Source organism: Trichoderma citrinoviride (genome assembly GCF_003025115.1).
Source record: "Trichoderma citrinoviride strain TUCIM 6016 unplaced genomic scaffold BBK36scaffold_1, whole genome shotgun sequence".
NCBI classification, from domain to species: domain Eukaryota; kingdom Fungi; phylum Ascomycota; class Sordariomycetes; order Hypocreales; family Hypocreaceae; genus Trichoderma; species Trichoderma citrinoviride.
In genome coordinates, this window is record NW_020194709.1 from 2,806,521 (window position 1) to 2,829,123 (window position 22,603).

General features: G+C 56.3%; 7 protein-coding genes across 7 annotated transcripts; 5 read left to right on the forward strand and 2 right to left on the reverse strand.

Annotated features, from left to right (window-relative positions):
• Nucleotides 1-83: 83 nt before the first annotated feature.
• BBK36DRAFT_1107858 (hypothetical protein) lies at nucleotides 84-1,017 on the forward strand (the record flags this gene model as incomplete). Its single annotated transcript, XM_024889305.1, has 2 exons — nucleotides 84-176; nucleotides 244-1,017. 2 exons carry the CDS (start codon nucleotides 84-86, stop codon nucleotides 1,015-1,017), a joined length of 867 nt encoding a protein of 288 aa, XP_024754219.1.
• Nucleotides 1,018-1,043: 26 nt separating this feature from the next.
• Nucleotides 1,044-1,996, reverse strand: BBK36DRAFT_45479 (chorismate mutase; the record flags this gene model as incomplete). Its single annotated transcript, XM_024898093.1, has 3 exons — nucleotides 1,044-1,712; nucleotides 1,785-1,845; nucleotides 1,926-1,996. 3 exons carry the CDS (start codon nucleotides 1,994-1,996, stop codon nucleotides 1,044-1,046), a joined length of 801 nt encoding a protein of 266 aa, XP_024754220.1.
• Nucleotides 1,997-3,365: 1,369 nt separating this feature from the next.
• On the forward strand, nucleotides 3,366-5,554 carry BBK36DRAFT_1155682 (WD40 repeat-like protein; the record flags this gene model as incomplete). Its single annotated transcript, XM_024893852.1, has 4 exons — nucleotides 3,366-3,431; nucleotides 3,521-4,121; nucleotides 4,199-5,217; nucleotides 5,279-5,554. 4 exons carry the CDS (start codon nucleotides 3,366-3,368, stop codon nucleotides 5,552-5,554), a joined length of 1,962 nt encoding a protein of 653 aa, XP_024754221.1.
• Nucleotides 5,555-6,041: 487 nt separating this feature from the next.
• BBK36DRAFT_1155683 (Clavaminate synthase-like protein) lies at nucleotides 6,042-7,622 on the forward strand (the record flags this gene model as incomplete). Its single annotated transcript, XM_024893853.1, has 1 exon — nucleotides 6,042-7,622. One exon carries the CDS (start codon nucleotides 6,042-6,044, stop codon nucleotides 7,620-7,622), a length of 1,581 nt encoding a protein of 526 aa, XP_024754222.1.
• A 245-nt stretch (nucleotides 7,623-7,867) lies between these two features.
• BBK36DRAFT_1137549 (hypothetical protein) lies at nucleotides 7,868-9,457 on the reverse strand (the record flags this gene model as incomplete). The annotated part of the gene is made up of 1 exon (XM_024893173.1): nucleotides 7,868-9,457. One exon carries the CDS (start codon nucleotides 9,455-9,457, stop codon nucleotides 7,868-7,870), a length of 1,590 nt encoding a protein of 529 aa, XP_024754223.1.
• Nucleotides 9,458-10,955: 1,498 nt separating this feature from the next.
• On the forward strand, nucleotides 10,956-14,978 carry BBK36DRAFT_16523 (hypothetical protein; the record flags this gene model as incomplete). Its single annotated transcript, XM_024897767.1, has 3 exons — nucleotides 10,956-11,188; nucleotides 11,947-14,270; nucleotides 14,326-14,978. The coding sequence occupies 3 exons, from the start codon at nucleotides 10,956-10,958 to the stop codon at nucleotides 14,976-14,978; spliced, it is 3,210 nt and encodes a 1,069-aa protein (XP_024754224.1).
• Nucleotides 14,979-19,842: 4,864 nt separating this feature from the next.
• BBK36DRAFT_1134103 (hypothetical protein) lies at nucleotides 19,843-22,567 on the forward strand. Its single transcript, XM_024892199.1, has 6 exons — nucleotides 19,843-19,961; nucleotides 19,995-21,156; nucleotides 21,221-21,486; nucleotides 21,576-22,343; nucleotides 22,408-22,428; nucleotides 22,465-22,567. The coding sequence occupies exons 1-4, from the start codon at nucleotides 19,917-19,919 to the stop codon at nucleotides 22,341-22,343; spliced, it is 2,241 nt and encodes a 746-aa protein (XP_024754225.1). The 5' UTR covers nucleotides 19,843-19,916; the 3' UTR covers nucleotides 22,408-22,428; nucleotides 22,465-22,567.
• The last annotated feature ends 36 nt before the right edge of the window (nucleotides 22,568-22,603 follow it).

Genomic DNA, 22,603 nt, shown 5'->3' on the forward strand with positions numbered 1-22,603 from the left:
ACGGGAATCGTCATTGCGGAGCGCATACAAGTTGCATCAGTCGCAAAAGGGGTTTTTTTGTAGAAAATTAACAGAGATTCACAATGGGCAAGAAGAGGTCACGAGAGGAGGCAAAGGATGCGCCGCCGGCCGATGCTGGTGCCGATCGCATGGACGAGGACAGCAGCGACGACGAGGTGAGTTGACAGAGATGGTGCCCTTCCAATTGCTGCTTCAGAGGGACAAAATGCGCTGACGAAACAGGACTTTGACATGGTCAATGTGGAATTCGAATGGTTCAACTTCGACCCCGAGATCGACTTCCACGGCACGAAATCGCTGCTGCGGCAACTCTTCGACGTCGACGCCAACCTCTTCAACATGTCTGCGCTGTCGGACCTCGTCCTGTCGCAACCGACGATTGGCTCGACGGTCAAGGTCGACGGCAAGGCCAACGACGCCTACGCCATGCTGACGGTCCTCAACACATACGAGCACCGCGAGAAAGAGCCGATGAAGGACATTCTCAAGTACCTCGTCGAAAAGGCGCAGACCAACCCGTCAATAGCGGCCGTCGCCGAGCTCATCGGCGCGCAAAAGCCCGTCGGACTTGTCCTTTCCGAGCGCCTCATCAACATGCCGTCGGAGATTGCGCCGCCGCTGTATACGATGCTCGTCGAAGAGGTGGAGGATGCGCTCGAGGACAAGGAGCCGTACGACTTCTCATATTATCTCATCCTCTCCAGGACATATCAGGAGGTCGAGTCGACGTTGGATGTGGAGGACCGGAAACGGAAAAAGGCCAAGGAAGAGGCTTCTACGTATCACTTCCATCCCGAGGATGAGGTTCTGGAAAAATATGCCGTGGCGCACGGCAGCTTCCGATACACGAAAGAGGACGATGCGGTGGCAGACAGCAAGCGGGCGTTCCAGGAGATGGGCATCAAGACGTTTGGGCACATGATACTCATTGAGGCGAGTAAATTCAAAGACGCCGTCAAGGCCGTGGGTGATTATATAGCGGCGCCGCAGCAATAAAAAAAATGGTATAAACTGCTCTACCCCTACTCTTCGGGTATGAGCCTCTGCATCAGGTACTCCACCTCCACCTCCTTGGTCAATGGGATGACAAAGTCCTTGTACATGGACACGACCGCGTCCACGTTGATCTTGACGGGCTGCTCCACGCCTTCCAGCAACGACGGGTCCTTGCCGTACGTCTCGACCTTGAGACGCAGGCGGTCGAGGACCTGCTTCTCCACGGCCGCGTTGGTGATGGACTCGCCAATGGCCTCGCGGTCCTCGGCCTTGATAAGCTTTGTGTAATACTCCGGGTCCGACTGGAACTTTGACTCGGCAACGAACTTCCCAAAGTGGATTCTCCGCGACAGGGCCTGCAGGCACGCAATGTCGCAAGTGGACGTCGAGCCGTAGTTCTCCTGCGACTCGCCCCTGTCCTCGCGGCCAAAGTCGGGGCACACCTTGGGCAGGAACTTTTCAATGTAGAACTTCTTGATCTTGTCGTTGACGCAGACGGTGTTGTTGTGCAGGATCTTGGGGTAGTTGAGAGGCTTGAGCATGGGCTTCTGGACGGCCTCGGGGAAGAAGGGGTATTCGTCGGGCGACTCGAAGCGGCGGATGAGGGACTGGAGCTTTTCCTGCTGGAAGAAGTACCAGTCGAAGAAGCTGAGCTTGCTGTCGGGGATGGAGATTGCGCCGGGCGTGTAGATTGTCTGGATGAAATCAAGTCAGTAACGCCAGACGGTCGTTGTAGAAGCTGGTCTCTGAAGATGTGCGTGCCCTACCTTGTTGTAGGGGAATTGAACTCTCTCAATGAGATGGAAAGTAATTGTGTCTTCGAGTCGACTGTATCATCGCGTCAGCTGGCTTGCAAAGAGTGCGAATTGGGTCGTGGGAGAGCTCTGGGGAGCTTGAGATGGACTCACATGAGCTGGAAGCGGATGCGCGCGAGGTCCAGCGCGTGCTCGCTGTCGGCCATGTCGACGGCTGAATCCATTGTGAGCAGATCTGGAGAAAGAGAAGGATCTCAGAAGGATATTAGACGGCCTTTGTAAGAAAACGACCAAAAGTCTATCCAAATAAGCTGACGCCTTGGTATGGAGAGAAGGTTTGGTCCTTGTATTAGTAGAAGTCTCAATGGCTTGGAACGAATTTGGGTCCCGAGACCGGCGGGTGACTTGGAGAAAGACTCAGCCAAGCCCCATCTTTTAGTGCAGCTCAGCTTAGTCGTGTCTCGTGCGTGACACATGCCAGCGGGCGGCAGAAGGGCAGAGCTGGGCTCTGGCATAATAAACGAGGGATGCAGTGAACGGGTTTGGCAGCAAGATGCAGGTTGGAGAGCTGTTGTAAGCTCTTCTAATTTTACGCGTAAGACGTGAAGCAGCGCTGCAGGACGGCACAGCGTTGATTTTAAGGCATGTAGGTAGGTAGGTAGGCATGGCTGGTGGTCTGTATCTGATATCGTTGGATCTTTATCGGGCGACCTATAAACTAGGTAGTTGTATGAGATGCCTGCGACCTGCTCTCTCCTCTGCATTCACACAGATGCTTCAGCCCTGGTGTAAAGAGTCGTCGTCGATACAGATCCTGACCAAGGGTCCCCTGGATATCGATATCCATCAGTCCATCAATGTCATCATCAGAATCCTTCAGCGGCAGCCGGGTCCCGTCCTTTGCCCTGGAACCCCGGACAAGCCCCCAGTGGGGCATGGAGCAAGCCGCACAGGCAGAGATTGAAGATGTATTTCCGCGAGCTAGCAGGAATGCAATACGACGGCAGTTTCTGCTGGCCGGTGTTTTCAATTCTTACAGAAGTGGTCAATGGATTGGTAGTACATGTAGCTGGGTGCGACGAAGAATGGAAGCTAATGCAGTTTGGTGTGATGGAGGTGTTTCTGCAGGCATGACAGCTTGAAGGCACACACCTACAGGTAAGGTAGCCCGAGGATCTCGAGTATCTGGGAACAGGTGCTAAAGGTAGCGATACTTGATCCCGACGGTGCCAATTCGGGACAAGAGGGCAGCTGCAAACGCCAACAGCTAGAGGGGTGGTGGTACAAACCCGCTAAAACCCGCCGGTTCGCGGCAGCAGCTCAGCAGTCTCGCCCCTCGGAGGCCCTCGTACCGGTACACGCTGCTGGCCCCCGGGCTCTCCCCCACTGCAGTTCATGTCCTCGGTGCTTGCATTTTCTGCGCGTCATCCCAAATTTCACACCCGCAAGCCAATGCCGGGATTTTGCGATGCAAAGCCTCCGACCTCGTTTCCTCTCTTTTTCCCTGCCGTGACCACGAAAATCCCGCCCTTGCCTTGCGCTGCCTCGAGCCCGATCTTGAGCCCCTTCCAGCGCCGGGCCAGCCGTTGAGTAATGGCCGACTCGGAGAGCCATTATGCCTTCGACGATGGTCCCGATGACGAGCAGTCCATCATCTCGGTATGTCGCAAGAAAAAGAAGAGCATTGCGGTGCCGTCGACGACAGAGCGCAACCGTCCAGCTGACCAAAGACGACCTCCTCTCCGCAGACTCGAGGACTCGAGGCCTTTAGCCGAAAGGTCACTGTAACGGCCAGCCAGCTCATGGGCCCGGCCGCAGAGGCATCCGGAGCCCACTACCGCGCCGCCATGGCCGAGGTTCACAAGCAGATGAAGCGCCCCAGCGTCCAGCGCGGCATGTTCTCCATGGCCCGGTCCAGCCCGACCGAGATTGTGCGGTCCAAGCTGTCCACGGCCGAGATCCAGCACCGCGCCCTCACCCACCTGCCCGACGAGCTGCTGTCCAACATCCCCGACCACCAGAACGCCTACTCGCTCTTCCAGGGCTTCCAGGCCAGCTTCCCCGAGCTGGCCCAGGACGGCAAGAAGCACCGCCGCCGCCCGTCGAGGGGCCGCAAGCTACTGGAGGAGGGCGAGGGCACGCCCGCGACGCCGACCAAGCTGGCACAGCTCAAGAAGGAGAAGACGGCCATGGTGCACGAGCTGGAGCTTCTGGGCGTTCGCAAGAGCATGGTCAGTTGCGAGATCCGCGAGATTGACAACAAGATTGCCAACCTGTACGGCATGCGCCGCATTGTGCTGGAGCGGTTGGCGGGCTTTGAGCAGGACGAGGCGTCGCTTGAGCATGATGGTAGGTTCAATTTTGCCCAACATTTTTTTTTCTTCCTCATCTCTCGTCATTTACAGTTAGGTGCTGACAGTGATCAGTCATGGATCTCGAATTGAAAATCGACGAAGTCCAAGCCATTGTCGACGAGGCCGAGGATTTTGCTCGCAACACCGCCACCAAGGACGAGCGAGATCTAGTAGGAGATGCCGACGACCACGACCCCGAATTCATGTCCAAATCCGTCTATGAGAAGCTGCCCGCCACCGAAGGCAAGCAGCGCAAGACGAAAAAGGTTCATCGCCGGAAATCCATGGCCATCCTGCACGAGCACTTTGCCCCGGGATCCAACATTCGAGAAATCCGAGCCCACCGAGATACCATTACCGCCATGGATTTTGATGCGCCTTTTGGGACTTTGGTTACTGCTGCGCTGGACGACACCGTCCGAGTCTGGGATTTGAACGCTGGCCGATGCATGGGCTATCTAGAGGGCCACACGGCTTCGGTGCGTGCTCTGCAGGTCGAGGATAACATTTTGGCTACTGGTTCCATGGACGCCACCATCAGGTTATGGGATCTGAGCAAAACACATTACAACCCTCAGGGCGGAAAGGAGGTTGGCGATGACGACGAGGACGCCATTGCCTTTGAGCACCCCGATGCCCAGCCGATCGAGCCGCCAGAGGGCAGCATGGACGACTGCGCGCTCTTTACCCTGTCATCTCACGTCGACGAAATCACCGCGCTTCACTTCAGGGGAGATGTCTTGGTGTCCGGCTCGGCAGACAAGACGATCCGGCACTGGGACCTGGAAAAGGGCCGCTGCGTGCAGACGCTCGACGTCATGTGGGCTGCTGCTCAGGCGTCAGCCATTGCGACGACTGACGATACGTGGAGGCCGACTGGCCGAGCTCAGGGAACCAGCGCCGACTTCGTCGGTGCCTTGCAGGTATTCGAGTCGGCGCTGGCGTGCGGTACGGCCGACGGCATGGTGCGCCTGTGGGACCTCCGAAGCGGCCAGGTTCACCGGAGCTTGGTGGGCCACACGGGGGCCGTGACATGTCTGCAGTTTGACGATGTGCATCTGGTGACTGGCAGCTTGGACCGAAGCATCAGGGTGAGTCTCTTCACTATTCTTCACAAATCTTCCTACAGCATCCACTAACACAATGCCGCAGATATGGGATCTTCGAACGGGGTCCATCTACGACGCCTACGCCTACGACAATCCCGTCACCAGCATGATGTTTGATGCGCGACGGATCGTCAGCGCGGCCAGCGAGGACGTGGTCAAGGTGTACGACAAGGTCGAGGGCCGGCAGTGGGACTGCGGCGCGGGCATTGCCGGGGCCGAGGGCTCCAAGAACGCCGCCATCGTCGAGCGTGTGCGTCTCAGAGACGGCTACCTGGTGGAGGGTAGGCGGAACGGCATTGTGGGTGTATGGACGTGTTAAGAATATGATAAAGGCGGCGCAGCTCAAGCGATGTAACGAAAAAAATCTATATGTCTTGTATGTACGTTATGATGGGTATGGGTTGAGGGGGGTTTTGTGTGGGAAAACTTGATGAATATGATTTTACTTGGACTTGTGTGATGAATGCGTGAGTGAAGCAACGACTAAAAGGCTGAAGAGGAGACTTGTGAAAAGAAATCTCATATGATCATATAAATGCATTACGTATAGACTGGTTTGAAATATCATTTGTTCATTTCAATTGTGGTCGAGCGTTGATTGTGATTTTGCAGCTGATGTTCTCATTTACCCTACAAAGCTGGAAGTAAAAAATGGCTTGAAGACATTGTCCGACTTCTTTCAACTGCACATTCCCCCCCCCAATCAACACCACCGACAGTCCTCATACTACTCGCCTTGTCCAGTCTCTACGAGTGAAACCCGATCTCGCTCATCTCTCTTTCAATCCAAGGATAAGCATCACATCATGTCGTCCCTCCGCGACCAAGTCCTCTCGCAATACCGCCACGCAGCAACAACCATTGCCTCATCCTCGCATACAATTCCTCCCCAGTCGCCATCATCAAACCCTCCCTCGCCAGACCCCAAAGCAGAAGCGCTCCAACTCCTCCTCCACCGTCAAGCCCATCTCCTCCTCAAACTAGACTCAGCCGCCAGCCAAAGCCAAAATGACACCAAATATCATCCCGACAACATCGACCTACGCCTCCTCCAGCTGCGCCTCTCTGACCTCGCGTCCACCTGCATGACGGCATTCTACGCATACCGATTCGATCTGCTGCCGTATCACTGGCGATGGATGTACACGGACACGCTGATCCTCATGTCTCACTACAAAGTCGTGCGGAATATCCGACGAGCTTCTTTTTGCGAAAATGTGCTGGATGAGGTTGTGGAGGATCTGGACAGGGCGCTGATTGTGGCGGGGGGCGCGGGTGGTCTGGGGGCGGAGTGGATCGAGAAGATGCTGGATTTGCTGCAGCGTTTTTCCTGTGAAGAAGAGGCTGATGAGAGAATGGAGTCTTCTTCTCCTCCTCGGAAGAAACGCAAACAAGGGCTTGTCATCAATACGGGCGACGTGGTAACCTTTTCTACTGCCGAGCCGTATGGTCGACCGACTCTTTCACCAGAGAGGACATGTCCCCGGTACGACAACTGGACGCTGGAGCGATTCGAGCGGTACATGAACGAGGACAGCAAAGGAAAGCCCAAACCCGTCGTCTTTACGGATTTGATAGGGGAGTGGCCTGCGTTTAGGGACAGGCCGTGGAACAGCGCGGAGTATCTCCTCGAGAGGACGTTTGGGGGCCGGAGGCTGGTGCCTGTGGAGGTGGGGAGGAGTTATGTCGATGAGGGGTGGAGGCAGGAGTTGGTTCCCTTTAAAGACTTTTTGAAGAAGTATATTGATCCTACCATCTTGACCCCTGGGAATGAGGAGGACGGGGTGTATGGGGCATTTGATGATGAGGCTGAGGAGGAGAGCAGTAGCAGCACGTATAAGAAGGCATCGAAAAAGGTCGGCTACCTCGCCCAGCACAACTTGTTTCAGCAAATCCCCGCGCTGAGAAAGGACATCCAAGTCCCCGACTTCTGCTGGGCCGACGTGCCCCCCCATCCAACAGAACCCTCCAAGAACCAGCCTCGTCTGCAGGTCCCCCAGCTCAACGCCTGGTTCGGCCCAGCAAAGACAATCACGCCGCTTCATACAGACGGATACCACAATCTACTGTGCCAGGTCGTGGGGACGAAATACGTCAGGCTGTATGCCCCTGAGGAAACGAGGTGGTTAAGGCCGAGGGGGACGGAACATGGCGTTGATATGAGCAATACGAGCGAGTTGGATGTCGGTGTGCTGGAGGGCTGGGATGAGGAGGAGGAAGAGGAGGGTGGTGTTGTTGATTGGGAGAGTGTGAGGGAGGAGTTGAAGGGTGTGCCGTATTGGGAGACGGTGCTGGGGCCAGGCGATACGTTGGTGATTCCTATCGGGTGGTGGCATTATGTGCGGAGCTTGAGTATCAGCTTCAGCGTCAGTTTCTGGTGGAACTAGATTCTACTCTTACGGAGGATCACGCATTCATGAGTTGATTCAGGAATGACAACTTCGTATACTCATAGAGGAGAAATGCTACGCTGGCAACGCTGCTTTGCTCTTCCCGCAAACCTCATCAATACTCGTCAGAATCATTCGCACCGCCATCACCACCAGGGGAAAACCTCAAGACACAAATTCAAGAGAGAGAGAGAGAGAGAGGCAACTATCATCATGCATCACTCAACAGGATCAAAAAGAATTCACACCTGAGACCGCGCATCCTCCACGCTCTCCCCCGTCGTCGACTGCGCCCCCCGCCTCGCCTTGGCGCCCGCCTTGAGCGTCTCCCACTTCTCGCGGTACTTCTCCAGCGTCTTCTGCATCTTGCGGTTGTCCTTTTCCAGGCGCTCCATATGCTTTGTCATTTCCGACAGCTGTTCCTCCAACTCGTGGTTCTTGCGCACCAGCTCCTCGTCGGTTGCCTTGCCGCTTCCGCTTCCCCCGGGGAGGGGCGAGCCGCCGGGCATGATGCGGTAGCTTTCGGCGAGGGCGAGGGCGGAGCTCTGGGCGCTGGCTTCGAACGTGTGGAGGCGCTTGGAGAGCTTGTCCAGCATATCCTTGAGAGACTTGTTTTCCAGACTGAGCTCCTCGATGGTGTTGTACAGTTCCTTTTCCGAGTGGGTGCGCGTAATCCGGCGGCGGGCATGTACAGAGCCAGGGGCTTCACGGGCGTCAACAAAGTCATCGTCGTCTTCGTCCTGTGGCAGCATATCACCATGGGTCGAGGCTTCCAGGCGGCGTTTCTCTTTCTCGGCATAACTGAGAATATTGGCATAGGACATGGTGTGACCGGTAGAGGGAACAACGTAGAACGAATCGGCAGCAGTGTGGCCATCGCGGACGAGGGCTCGCATGGTGGCCTTTGAGTAAATCTTGGAGAGATCCGGATCGGCGGTGGCAGAAGGGGAGGCGCGGGCGCGAGACTGCTTCGTGGGAGACAGGTTGACGCTGGGAGAAGACGGCGTGGCGGCCTCCGCAGGCGTGGCGGGCTCTTCCTGGATGAGCGGCAGACCGGCAAAGGCAAGGGGCGCAGAGATCTTGTGGATGAGGCTACCAAAGGTGTTGTAGAAGCGGGTATAGCCGCCGTCGTCCCTCGCCGCAGAGCCCTGGTCGACCTTTGGCGACGCGCCGCCGGCTGCTGCCGCTCCCTGAAGATGCTGCTGTTGCTGGTGTTGCTGCTTGTTCGGCGCGGCAGCCATGGGCGGGACCCAGGTCGGGCGGCCGGACTGGCGGTCCATGATAGTCTGCATCTTGGCCTTGGAGGCATCGCGCTTGGCCTGGGGATCGAGGTTTCCGGGAGCCTGGTCGTTGGACACGCTGGGGCTGAGCGGCTGGCCGCGGTCCTTGGAGCGGATGCCCCTCGCCGAGGCCAGGTTGCTGGCGATGGACGACGACATCTCGCGGGGCACGTAGCGGCGCTGCGAGGCCAGCCCGGGCGGCTGCTGGGTCTTTGCGGCCGCGGCCTGCAGAGCGTCGCCCGCGTCGCCCGCCGCGTCGCCGCCGTCGGGAGCCTTCTCGGAGGCCGCCTTCTCGCCGTGGCCATCGTCGCGCGCGTGCGGCACCTGCTCCGGCGGCAGCTTGAGGATCTCGGCCAGCTTGCGGTGGTGCTCCTCCAGCAGCTTGAGCGTACGCAGGGCCTCGACGCTCGACGTCAGGCTGGCGGCGTTGGCGAACTCGCCGGCGGCCAGCGTGTGCTCGCTGATGGCAACGGTGGTGTCGGCGGACTGGCGAGTGGCCACGGCGGCGGCTCGCGCGTGGTCGTGCGCCTTTGTGAGCGGTGAGGCTTCCATGATGGTGGTGGTTCGACGGGCACAGCAGCGATCAAGGCTGCTGATGCGGTAATGTTTCGGTTACGGGCTGTTCAAGGTTGTCGTTGCGGGGGGTTTGGTTCCCCTGTGGGCGAGGCGGCGTCGTCTAGCTGAGCGAGCCCGTGAGGTGGTGGTTGAGGGTATTAAAGCTGGAGATGCGTGTGGTTGCATCACTTGGCTGGGGAGAGCTGCATGTGGTGCGCGTGAGTGTGCATATTTGTCCCGCTTCGGTATGACGGCATGCGTGCGGTGCGGACGGGAGGTACGTGGGAAGAACGGCGCGTGGCTGCAGGATGGCGGCGGGAGAAGAGGTAGTGGGAGGTACTGTGCGTCATGACGGCTTCAGCTAGAACTGAAGCGTCTGTTCGAAGTGACACAAAGGAGCTGAGCCCGTGATGGCACCAGAGTTGTGTGGCTGCTGCTGGAGTTTTGCTGAGATTCTGCGTCTCTTTGCATACTCGTACGTCCTATGACACTCCAGACATTACCGGGGTCAGTACCTAGGTAGAGGCAAGTTGTCTTTTAGACAGGGGTAATGTGTGTGAATGAGCACAGCAAGGGCAAGTTAGTTGATGTCGGCAGCAGTTGTGAATGAAACTCCGATACTATCGAGATCTGAATAGGAAGCTTCAAGCAAGCGACAAGGCCCAGCCAACGGGCTTCGGGCCTCTCCATCTCCCGGCCTGGCTCAGGGCAATACGTGTAATACGTGTACTCGCACAAACAGACAGCTCTAGACTCTTCTTTCTAGTGAGGCTTCTCAACCAACTCCGTCATGTTCGCACTAGTATCATAGAACTAGTAATAAACAAGACCGCCTCCAAACCCCACCTCGACTATTCTCCTCCTCTCCAGGGGCCTCGTCATATAATCTCGACAAAGCTGCCCTGCCGCGTTTCGTCATTTGGCCCAAAGGGGAGCATTTCTTGCATCCGTCCCCGTCCCAATCCGGCCCCGATCAGACAGAAACGCCGTCCGTCTCTACCTATATTCTTCTAGCTGCTAAATTGCGCAGCCTCGCTTTGCCGAGTTGCAAAACGGGGCCCCGGTATAAGTTTGAGGACCCTTGATTTCAGGAGGGCGATGCTGCTATTTATATGGCAATCTCTACCTAGTACCAATGCTGGAAACGGTCGCGCGACAGACAGAGACGACGGTTCAGGACAGCCTTCTTCGCCCCCCAATTCACTGCTCCCCGTGATAGAGCCTCATTAAACAGAGTCAAGGCCCAACTGCAAGAGAAGCGTCGTTCTGGGTTGAAGGAAGCGGGGATTCTGCCCACCGCTTATCAGAGGCATTGACACTACTCCGTATCATCATATTCACACTTCATCTTACCTTTCTTTGCCTTTCCTTCTCTTCATCCCCTCCTCTCCTCTCCTCTGCTTCTCCTCTTTTCTCTATATCAGCGACTTTCTGTCGTCATCTTCCGAATCAGCAAAATCGACCAATCGTCTCACTCAATTGCTGAGACAACACAATGGACAACGCCCCCAACAGCAACGGCAACAGCGCAGGCGGCGGAGGTGGCCTGGGCAAGCTTCTGGCCAAGCGCCGGCGAAGAGCCAGGACGGGAGGCCCAGAGTCGGATGCTTCAGGCCGCGACGACGATGCCGTGTCGCTTCACGTTGGCGACGACGACGATATCAACGACGACCGCAGCTTTGGCTCGTACGAGTCGGGCGGTGCAGACGCTGATGGCGAATCTGAGCGGTAAGCGTGAATTTCCCTTCTCTCTCTCTGTTGGACGAATTGCTACGGGGTTACTACCCATGGCATACGTTGTTGCATCTGCATCGTCATCATCACCCTCAGCATCACCGCCATCCTCTCTTCTTCTCTTCTCCAGCCTCTTCCTCACTTCCCCAGTCTCTCCAGCTTCTTCATTTCCTGCCCCTCGGCAAAATGACAGGTAGCGCCAGGTACAGGCTGTACAGCCTTGCATGAGATGCTCCACGGCCAATCTGCAGTTAATTTCATTTCACCCATCCAGTACCTGCACCTACCAGCAAAGTACAAGTATTCATTCTCCTCTCCTCTCCTCTCTTCATCCTCCCTCCTTCTCGCTGTCGCACAAGCGTCACAGCTCAGACGCACGCTCCTTCGAAAAAGCGCCACATAGCTCATAACAGCTTTTGGCCTTTTTTTCTCTTCACGATCTTTGCTGCGTCATTTGACTCTAATTCCTTTGTTTACTTGTCAGCTTTCTTGTGTATTCCTTTCTATTGCTGCCTCTTCTTTCGCCTCTCTTCTCCCCCGTCTACGCAAACAAGCAGACACAGACCTTCTACTTTTCTCTTCTTCTTGGCTTCATTATCACCAGTTTGTTACCGTCTCCCTTTTTGCTCTCGTATTCGCATTTGCGCCGTCCCTATTCGCCTCCAGCCCAGCGTATGCCGTCAACCCCCTCCAATCCTGACTCCTGCAGACTCCATACATGCAACCTCAGCCTCTAATTAACATCGAATCAGGAGCATCTCCCGCCCCCCACTCAGCCGTGCGACCACGACATCAGTTCTGGGCTCGACATCGACTCCTGCCCTGCACGTCACCGACTTCGACACTCGCGAGCGACGCCCGTCTCTTCTCTCTCGGCGCCTCCGCCGCGGGACTTCCAGGAGCCCGTCTCCCCAACCCAATGCGTCCAAGGAGGCTGTAAGCGAGATAGCTCCCCTCCCCGAGCTCCCAGCCGCGGCCAGGACCACCGCTTCCCCTGCCATCCACTCGCCGTCGCGCCTCACGACGCTCCCTCGACCCTCGACGAGCAGCGACAGATACGGCCCCGTCATTGTAAACACGCCGCCGACGCCCGTCGAACGAACAAATCCCGCCGCCTTACACCTCGACAGGAAGCTGCCACCTGTCATCTCGGAGCCTTCTGCAGCTGGGGATGGCGCATCTCCCCCGTCCTCCTCTTCACAAGCCGTAAACGTACATCGAAGATCAAAGTCGGGATCCGCCGCCACCATCGGGCCCAGCAAACTTTCCAACATCACACTTGCGTCGCCGCTCACGCCCACCCCCGAGAACGGCCAGCCTCAGCCTCCAAACTCGGCGGGATTCTTCTCGTCCATGTTCTCGGTTGCCCAGAACGCTGCAAGCACGATTACGAGCAACATCCAGGGCGGCGGTATAGGGATCGGAGGCAACAAGAGTCGGACGAATCTGACGTCTAAGCCACAATCATCCCCTGCTGAGGTCGACGGAGCCGAGACCCCACTGCCCGAGCCTCAGTCGAGCGACGGAATGGATAAAAAGGAGTCGACAAGCAAGACGATCGGAACTGGCGACCTTAGCTTGAGCGCACTCGGCATCATGGAGCCCTCAACGACTACAACAACCCTCGAGACGTCTCGATTCCCAGACCTCAACGATACACGGGCACGATCAGAGTCTGCCCCGGCTGATACCCAAGCCAGAGGCGGAGACGAGAGCATTGACGAATTAACTGGCAGGCCCAGGTCGCTAAATGAGGCGAACAATGGCGAGCAGGAGCAAGGATCCTCGCAGTCTGACCAGGCCGATGGCAAGGATGAGCTCAAGAGCGATGCACAGAGGAAGCGCGGAAGCTCTACTGCCACCACGCACACGGTCGCGCCGCCGGCGCCAGCCGGCCCAGCGCCAAAGCTTACGGGGTTCGCCATTGCTAGTAAGAAGAGGAACCGCGATTTCCACACATTCTTCAAGAGCGTGCCAGACGACGACTACCTTATCGAGGACTACAGCTGCGCGCTGCAGAGAGAGATTCTTGCCCACGGCCGCCTCTACGTCTCGGAGGGCCACCTCTGTTTCAGCAGCAACATTTTGGGATGGACGACAACGCTGGTCATGAGCTTTGACGAAATCGTCTCTGTGGAGAAGAGAAGCACTGCACTGGTGTTCAAGAACGGCCTGATGATATCGACGCTGCATGCCAAGCACATCTTTGCCAGCTTCACAAGCAGAGACGCTACGTACGATCTGATTGTCAACATCTGGAAGCTTGGCCACCCGACCCTGACGAGCACGCTCAACGGAGTGCGGCTGGAGGGCACCGGCGGCGATAAGACGGAGAAGCTCGACGTCGAGGCCGCTAACCTCGAGCCGGAGACGCCGGCCGGATCCGATTCCGACGAGGACAGCGATGAGGGCGACGAAGACTTTTACGAGGAGGACAGCGACGGTGCCCCCGAAGCTCAGGCAGCAGATGCGGGCACCGGTGCTGGCGGAGATACCAGCAAGCCTCCTCGAAAGGTATCCGGCGCTGTCGCCCCCAGCGCGGCCCCGACCGACGGGGCCGCCGAGGGTCAAGCTCCCGCAGGCGGCCTCGGATCGTTCCCGGGTCCTGCGACTCATGCTCCGACCGACTGTGGGGACTCTGACACGCACTACGACAAGTTTCTGGCGGACGAGGTCGTCCCGGCTCCGCTGGGCAAGGTCTTCAGCATGCTCTTCGGCGAGTCATCTGCGGAATGGATGGGCAAGTGGATTACAGAGAACCAAAAGTGCTTTGATCTGCAGTTGGAGGACAAGAAGGGCCTGGGTCCGGACAACCGCTCTCGCGGCTTCACTTACATCAAGCCCCTCAATGCCCCGATAGGACCCAAGCAGACAAAGTGTATTGTCACGGAAACGGTGGACAACATCGACTTTGAGAAGGCGGTCACCGTAAGCGTGGCCACGCAGAATCCCGATGTTCCTAGCGGCAACATCTTCCGTGTCAAGACCAAGTACTGTCTCTCGTGGGCCGAGAACAATGCCACTCGCGTGCAGGTCAACTGTACCACGGAATGGAGTGGCAAGAGTTGGCTCAAGGGTGCGTAATCTCTTTGTTTTCCTGTCATCGCACTCGTACTAATATGAACATGTAGGCACCATTGAGAAGAACGTCAACGAAGGTCAGGCTCAGTATTGCAAAGACCTATTTGCGGCGTTGAAGGCGGCAGTTTCGAGTAGGCCTCGATCGTCTACCAACAACGGCGTCAAATCGAAGAAGAAGGGCAAGAAGAGCAAGACCCTTCAGTCATCCACCGAATCCATCAGCACTACTACGCGTGAAAAGAAGGAGGAAGCCAACTGGGGCCCGTTGGAGCCGGTGCGCCCCATCCTGGAGCCCATTGTCGACATCCTCAAGCCGATTCTCACGGGCAACGTCGTCTACGGGCTGCTGGTGGGCTTGCTGGTTGCGAGCTGGTTCGGGTTCGGCCTCACGCCCAGGAGTAAGAGTCCAGCGTCGTATGGACCTGATCCCGCCCTCCAGAGCGCTTATAGGCTTGCGGCGTACGACGAGATGTGGCGCCGGGAGGACAGCGAGCTCTGGGACTGGCTAGAGGAGCGAGTAAGCCTGGAGCGTCTCTCGGTGGAGCGGTCAAACGCTCGCAGACGAGAGGCAGACCCTCGAATCTTGGAAGACAAGCTGAGAGAGGAGCGCATGGATGAGCGAGAAGTGCAGGAGGCAATTCGAGTGACGGAGGAGAAGCTCAAGGTGTTGAGAGAAGTCATGGCGAGAGGCAAAATACTATAACGGTATAGTGAACGCTCTCGCTATGTACACATTCTTTCTGTTTTTCTTTTTTTGTTTTTGTTTTATCCATTCTTCTCACCTTTTCCTTTTTCATGTTGTCCGGTCTCACACATACAGGACAGCGCAGAGCATAGCAAAGCGCGGGAGAGCACAGCAAAGCACAACACACATCACGGCGTCATATCATCATGGTAGAGCCCTTGTTTTTCTTTAGTCAAAGCATTTGTCTTGGCATCTGTATATAAACAGTACGGAGTACATGTTATTGGGCGGGCCCGAAAAGTGTGGGAAACCATGAGTTCTCAGTTGTTTGTCTGCCATGAGGGCGTGGGCTTAGTTGATGTACTTGTTTCCTAGAGTTTGTGTGCGATTGTGTCAGCGATTTTTTTTTGAATTACAAGTTATTGCCTGGATTTCCCCATTTGAACATATGATGGGCTCCGGTTGTGCAGTAGGTGTCCTTGTTGGTAAAATTGCCATCAATTCTCAGCTTATTGGATGATTCTGGATTACTGGATTTCATGCATGTTGGGTAGCTGGAAGTGAGGGACCTGAAGGGCGAACGATGTTACCACAAGAAACAGACTAGTATGGGACTATCGCCACGTTGTGCTGACACGCGGGATGAATCAAGTAAAAGCAACCCAAGCCAACTGCCCAAGATAGGTATTTAGACTCGACTATCGTGGAAGTTCCGCGAGAAGGATTTCGTTGTTGCTTCTTGCGGAGGAGGCATCCAGTCTGCTGATAGGATAGCACGGTACTTTCCGTTCCATTCCATTCGACATAATTTCTCAAGTTCAATTTTTTTTTTTTTTTTTTTTTTTTTTTTGCAATTACTGGAGGAAGACAAGGACAGATCCGGAATGTTTGCCTGATTCTTTTTGGTTGTATATACCTTAGTGTGGTGTGTCGGGGCTGCCGCCGCCCCCTCCTCCGTCTCACATGTTCGGAATCGGAGTGAGGGTGGGACAGAGACAGACTAAAGAGGTCGAGTCAGCCTTGTGGAGGACCGTGTAAGTGCCTTGTGGGTGGGCTTTTGGGGAAAAAAAGAAGAAAAAAATACATTTGCATGTCCCGTCCTTGTCCTACTTATTTGCCTTGGGTACATGTGTTCATCTAGGTAGTAGTACTAAGTTGCGCGGAATGAGCCACTATTGATGGATTGTCATGTTATGTTGGTCTCGGTGTGGCTTGGCGGCTTGTGAAATGTCCTCCGTTGAGGTACATAGGATACAGAGCCGTAACGGTTATGGGTACGAAGATGATCTTGTTGGCATGAGTTCTGGGGGAATGATGTGCTTAGGGATCGAGGTTCGTAGGCACCTTAGTCTAAGTGGCATAATTGGAGACGTTGTCGCCGGCTACTAAGCCGTGCCGTTGAATGGCTGCCTTGGGGATGATGGTGCAAGGACGCGCGACGAGGAGGATTGGGTTTTTCGTGTTTCGGTGGTACGGGTCCAGGAACAGGAAAAACAAACAAATAAATAAACAGTATACTTCACAAGATACCGCGGAAATTGGGTTGATGGGAGACGCTGATAGGAGAAGAGAGGAGAGAGCAGTACGCAGCGTTGGGAAGGGATTCTTGGATTTGGGCTGGACGATGAACTATTCACAGAGAAGGCGGTCTCAGCAGTGGCAACGACATTTTCCATCTCCTTTACAACTATGGAATCTAGTGTCGGGGATTTTAATATACTAGTACTTGTAAGCAGCACTGAGCTGATATTCAATTTATATAGTCTGGGTCAAAACATTTGGGTTGGGCCCCGTATGTGCTTGATCGCCCGCAGGTTGGGAAGCCCTCGGGAATAGGTTCAGGGCTGGTTAGGATCACAAGCTCGAACGGCCGACATTACATGCAGAGCAAAGAGAGATGGAAGAGGAAAACAGAAAGGAGACGGAGAATGGAACAGAGAGAGAGAAAAATCACCCCACTTGGTTGTTGGACAAGAGTTGACGTGGCTTCGCCTTAGAATTGCCAGCAAAGAGACTCCAACGTGCGCCAAAGCACATGTATGGAGCACGGTAGCATCACGTCTCACCTTGCTTGTCCCCTTTGCCCTGCGTTTTACGTGTTAGTTTACTCTTTGCGATTGGGAGCGTGTTGACGGCAGGCAATTGTCTGTTGGGCCCAAGGCTAATGTCGTGTATGTAATGGAAGGGCGTGGTAAGGGGGTTTGGGCTTGTTTGTTGTTGATTATGCGTGAAAGGCGGTCACCGTCTTGGTCGGTATGGGTGAAGCTGGCGGTGGCTGTCGTGCAGATGCTGCTGCTGTTTGTATCTTTGTTATTGGTTCTGGTGGTGGTTGTATCGCCGTCTTGTCTGTCGTGATGTTAGTGCTTGGTAGGTACCTGTAGGACATTGAATACTTGATGCTTTGACAGGAAGCAGGAAAGTGGGTGTTGTAGAGAATACTTTTGTGTCCGTAACTGAGACAAACCAGCAACAACGCGACGACTTGAAGAATACCTTACTAAATCGACAGCGACAGGCATGGTAAAATGTCAACGTCATGCTGGCTCTTGAGATGCCGGTCTGTCCAGTGGTCAGATTCTAGCGGCAGCCTGCGCCTCAGCTTTATCTGGTGTACCTGGATGTGGCGCAGCTGCCCCCTCGGCTAAGGCCTGAGGTGAGATGCCTGTGATTGGGGCTGAACTGGCTGGAGAGGGAAGGATCGAGGGATACACATCTGATAGCATCGCGATCCTCGGGTTCCCCTTCTTACACTTGGCTCGGCTTCACGGAATCAAACCCAACAGGCCCGGCGTTGGCGATGCCTTGCGCTGACAAAACAGGACAAGACGAGATGATGCGAACCAACAACAAGAGCCGCGTGATGCTCGTGATCGCTCGGCGACAGGCATCACACAGGTCAAGCCACAGTCGGGGGCCCGATTTGGGGATGCACGGCGCAGGGATCAGCCTGGCAGCATGAAGCGGGAATTGGCCCATCAGGAGGATTGTTCCCCCCCTCCCTGCCCTGCCCTGCCCTCCCTCCTGGGGCCGTCCGGCCGCCTTACGAGGTCAAGTCGAGCATATCGCATCAGCCGCGGAACCGGTGGGCATGCACCAAGCCGGGCCAGACCACAGACAGCCCCAAGAGGAGAGGAGACACCACCTGGAGGGAAATAGGCCAGACCCCTGCTGCGAGTCCTACTACTGAGCTGCCAAAGTCCTAGATGTCCTCCTCTCATTCGCCCGTGCTTTTGCTGTAGGACTGGCCCTCTTCTCGCCGGCTTGCAACGAGCTGCCTCCAAGGCGTCCAGCGTCGCGGCACGGATTCGACGTCGAGTTTCGCGCGCAATAGCCAGCCATGGACGGTGCCTGAAAAGGTTGGCCGCTCAGCATTCTCTCACTCTCATTCTCCCCTGACTTTGCTTGTTGCCTCTCGCTTTCTTACACTTTGCCACACTATTCTGGGGGGCCCCCTTTCAGAGCATCGAATCTCCACACAATAGGGTCCCTTGGTTGGGGGAAACAGACCCAAGCAAGCCTGCGTCTGTACCTTGCCCTCCGGGACAAGCAGCATAAACGGGCCTTGCTCTGCCTGCCTTACCGCGCTGCGGCACAGGTACCTTATCCTTATGCCCGGGCCCGGTTTCGTGACGAGGACCCCGAGAAGCGCACAACACACCAGCCAAGGGGTCGGGCCATAGCTACGCTGTCCCGTACAATCACAGGACAGATCACAGACCGCCATGGAGAACAAGAAGGTCGACGACCCTGGCGCCCTGGCCTTACGGCGTCTGGTCCGAAGCCCAACCGGCGGCCGTATAGGTCCCAGGCGGTCCTCGACGATTGTTTCCTCCAGCAGCTCAGCATCCTCAGTCACTTCAACAGTCGACGCCGAGATGCCAGCTTCATGTGTGTAAGTAACAGCAAAAGAAAGAAAAGAAAAGAATCCCTTTTCCCCCCAGCGGTTGGAGATGGGGGACCCGAGAGGGCATCAAGTGAGAACGGGAGGGAACCGGGGACCAACGATCCGTCGATATCCTCGTTTCTCATCCTTCTGCTCCGCCTCATCGGCCTCCCCATCTTCGATTTTTTTCCTCTCTCTGTTTCTTCCCTTGTTTTTATCTGGGTGTGTCTGTGGGTGATCTCGTTGCTACGTACTGACATGTCGTCTTCATTGCTCTCCTCCCCTGAAGCTCACGCAACACTTCGAGCGACGAGTGTGCCTTGCACAGGTTCATCGTATGGGCCGCCGTCAAACGCAATGCCTGCCAGAAGATGACCCCCGAGGAGCGGCGCGAGTGTCCCTTGCTACGCTGCCGCAAGAGGTTCCCGAATCACGAGCTCATGCTCCAGCACCTGTACTCGTGCGACCACCTCGCCGGCGGCGAGTACTGGTGCTATGACTGCGAGAGGCCCGAGCAGCTCAGCGATGTAAAGTGCAGGCGCTATCTAGGTCATCCGTCCAAGAGGAGGAAGATTATGACCATGGCCAAGAGCTTCTTCAGCTCGCTAGGCCACAAACCAAAGTCCCACGGCCTGGCTCTGTCCATGGGCATGAACTTGGGCATGGGCAGCAGTGTTGGAGACGGTGGCATCGGGCAAGGCAGCAGCGGCAGCGGCGACGGCGGCAACAACAGCAACGCTGGCGGGGGCATGGACGAGCCGCCAAGTTACGACTCTGTGCTCTTCACGCCGCCGCCGCCCCCGCCCCAGGCCGAGCTCTTCTCGACCGAGATACATGAGATCGGATCGAGTGAGGTGCTGCTCCCCACTATCCCGGAGTGTGAGACCGAGACAGAGCCTATACAAGCGGTACCCGCCCCTAGGATGATCCCCTGTCTCCCCCCATCCACATTCCCCATCTCACCACCAGGCTCCCACCCGGGAGCCGTGCCGCTGCCATCGACTATGGAAGCAGGCTTCATAAATTGGAGGCCGTCACCACCATCCCCCCCGACCGTGGCGCCTCAAAGCCTCATGAAGCCCGCCACAGCGCGGTTGGTCGATCGCCCAACCCTCCAGGTCAACACCCACCTGGACCAATACCGCGGCCAGGCAAGGCGACGCAGCAAGGCCCTGGCCCCGAGCTCGTCGGTCCGGTCAACCAGCAGCACCGACAGCACCGACAGTACGGAAAGCACCGCCAGCTACAACATATCGCCCATGTCAGGCTGGTCCAGCGGGTGGACAAAGACGTCTGGCTTCGAGTCTGCCTTGACGTCGCCCGACGACCTCATCAGTCCCCAGAGCCTCCTGCCTGCCGGTCCCTTTGTCACCAGTCACACTACTAATACGGCGGACGCGTCGTCGATGAGGCCAGTCCCCTTTAGCAACTCCGAGTTTGAGAACATAGTAGCCAACTCGTGCCCGTCTGAGCTACCCGCCGACATTCCCATGTTTGATGACCTGCCCACCACCACCTCCTCCTCCATCGCCATGGATCCTCATAAGACGCAGGCACCCATGGGCTTGGACCACTCTGCCTTCTCCTTCAACACCAATCTCCAGTTCCAGCTGCCACTAGAGCACCAGCTGCCGCCTACCAATACCGTCGATGACCTCAGCCTACATGTACCACCACACCCATCTCACCAGCCACCACTGCCGGCGCTATCGTCGTCCCATTCCTCTCCACAGCAGACGTCCAATAATGCAGAGTCTAGCATGATGCAGCATGTCGGCTCTTCCGGCCTCACTACCACCACGCAGTCCCTGGCCAGATCAGCCCAGGACGCTCTCCGCATGCACATTGTCGAGTCAAGGAGCAAGATTGACGACATCAACGAGAACCGCCTCATGGTGCAGCTCTGCCAGATGCCACTGGCTTCCGTCGCCACAGTCGGTCTGGAAACCATGGTGGACATACTCGAAGGTCGCCAAGCTTCCTCCCCTCTAAACCTCCTCTGCTTCGTCCACGTCGTCTTCTCCCTGTCTCTGGCGGTTCACGAACAAGAAGCCTCCAAGCACGTTGGTGCCCTCTTCAAGCAAGCGCTGCTGTACAGCGACTGGTTTTCGGACGACGACAAGATGCTCTTCATCGAAGTCGTTTACACCTTGTGGAAACCTAGCGCAGTCCGCGACGAGGACATTATCGAGCTGTTAAAGTCAAGGCCATCCATTGCAGAGGCCGCCGTGGCCAAGGGCAAACAGCCCGAGCGTTCACTCCCGGAACTGAGATCCGACCCGCTGGTACTAGTTGCGGCCTATTTCTTAGATGGTACTCGCCCTCTCTCCTCCTGCCTGCCCTCCCTCCTACTACCGATACTGACATGCTTCTACAGAGCTCGAGTACATGGCGCTTAGCGACAGCAATTACAGTGGACAGCCGTTTGAAATTGCCCTGCAACACATAAAGGACAGCGTCGGGGCGACCCACGATTCGCCGTTTGCCATTGCGGCACGGTTTATGATTGTGAACATCTTTGCTCATCAGTACTCCCACTTTCCCGGGTTTGAGCTTGGCATGGAGAAACTCATTGGCCAGATCGACTCTGGCGAGGTGGCAACCGTCCGACGGCTGGAGCTGGAGCTGATGCAAGCTGGAAAGGTAAGACGGGAGAGCCGCGTTTGTTTTCGAGACCGCATACGATGCATGCGAGAGGAGCAGCGATGAACTAACAAGAGGTGAAAACATAGACATACCTGCCTTCCGACGCATTTTTTGACGACTTTATCGAGGTGGTTCGACGGCACACGGATTCGCTCTACACGCAGGGCCCTTACTTCAGTCCACGGTCGACATACCATCGATGCGGTATCCAGCTTCTGTTGAGCGAGTACAGCAGAAGCCCCGTCGCCTTAGAGGCAGGGGTTGAGCCGTCGGGGGCTTCCGGGGCGGCCCATGGAATTGTGGGTGTAGTGCCCGGTGGCTTCGACAGTTTCTTCGACGATATGGTGAACCTCACCCCGGGCCCTGGGTTAGACGTCGACAACATGACTGGCGCCTCATCCATGGAAGCGGCTGAGTGGACAGTAGAGGAGCCGGCATTCGTCTCACCAGCAGCAGCAGCAGCAGGCAGTGCCGCCGTAGCCACTCCCGTGCCGCAGGCGGACGAGGAGGCGCTGATATCGCCCGTGGTCGCCACGCCCAGCAAGGCGGACCCTTCGGCATCGACGTCGACCAAGGTGGAATCGGACAACTGCTGCAAGATCTGCGGCTACCGACCCAAGGGCGACCCGCGGTGGTTCGCGGGCAGCATGGCCAAGCACATGCGCACGATCCACAGCGACAACCCGCAAATCTTCCGGTGTCCCTACCCGGGCTGCACGAGCCAGTACAGCAAGCGGGCGGACAACCTGCGGCAGCACCAGATCGAAAAGGGGCACTTTGTGGACGACGAGGGGAAACAGGGGCGGCGGCCGCGGAAGCGCAAGAGGCCGTCGGAGGGGGGCGGGGAGTGTTGATGTGCTCCTTTGCTCCTTTGCCTTCTTTTGCTTTTTTTCTTTCTGTTCGGCCTTTTGCTATAATGGTTTGGTTTGCTGTCCTTTTTTTCTTTTGAGTGGGATGGTTTCCTTGTGTCTTTCCTTATACCCTCTTCTTCTTTGTTTTTGAGCTGGCTATTTGAGTAATTCTGCGCGCTTTGGTTTGGGACTTATAAGAAAGCAAAGAGCAGGCAAAGGCGTATATATACACATTGGATTGGGACATTTGGGGCCTAAAGAAG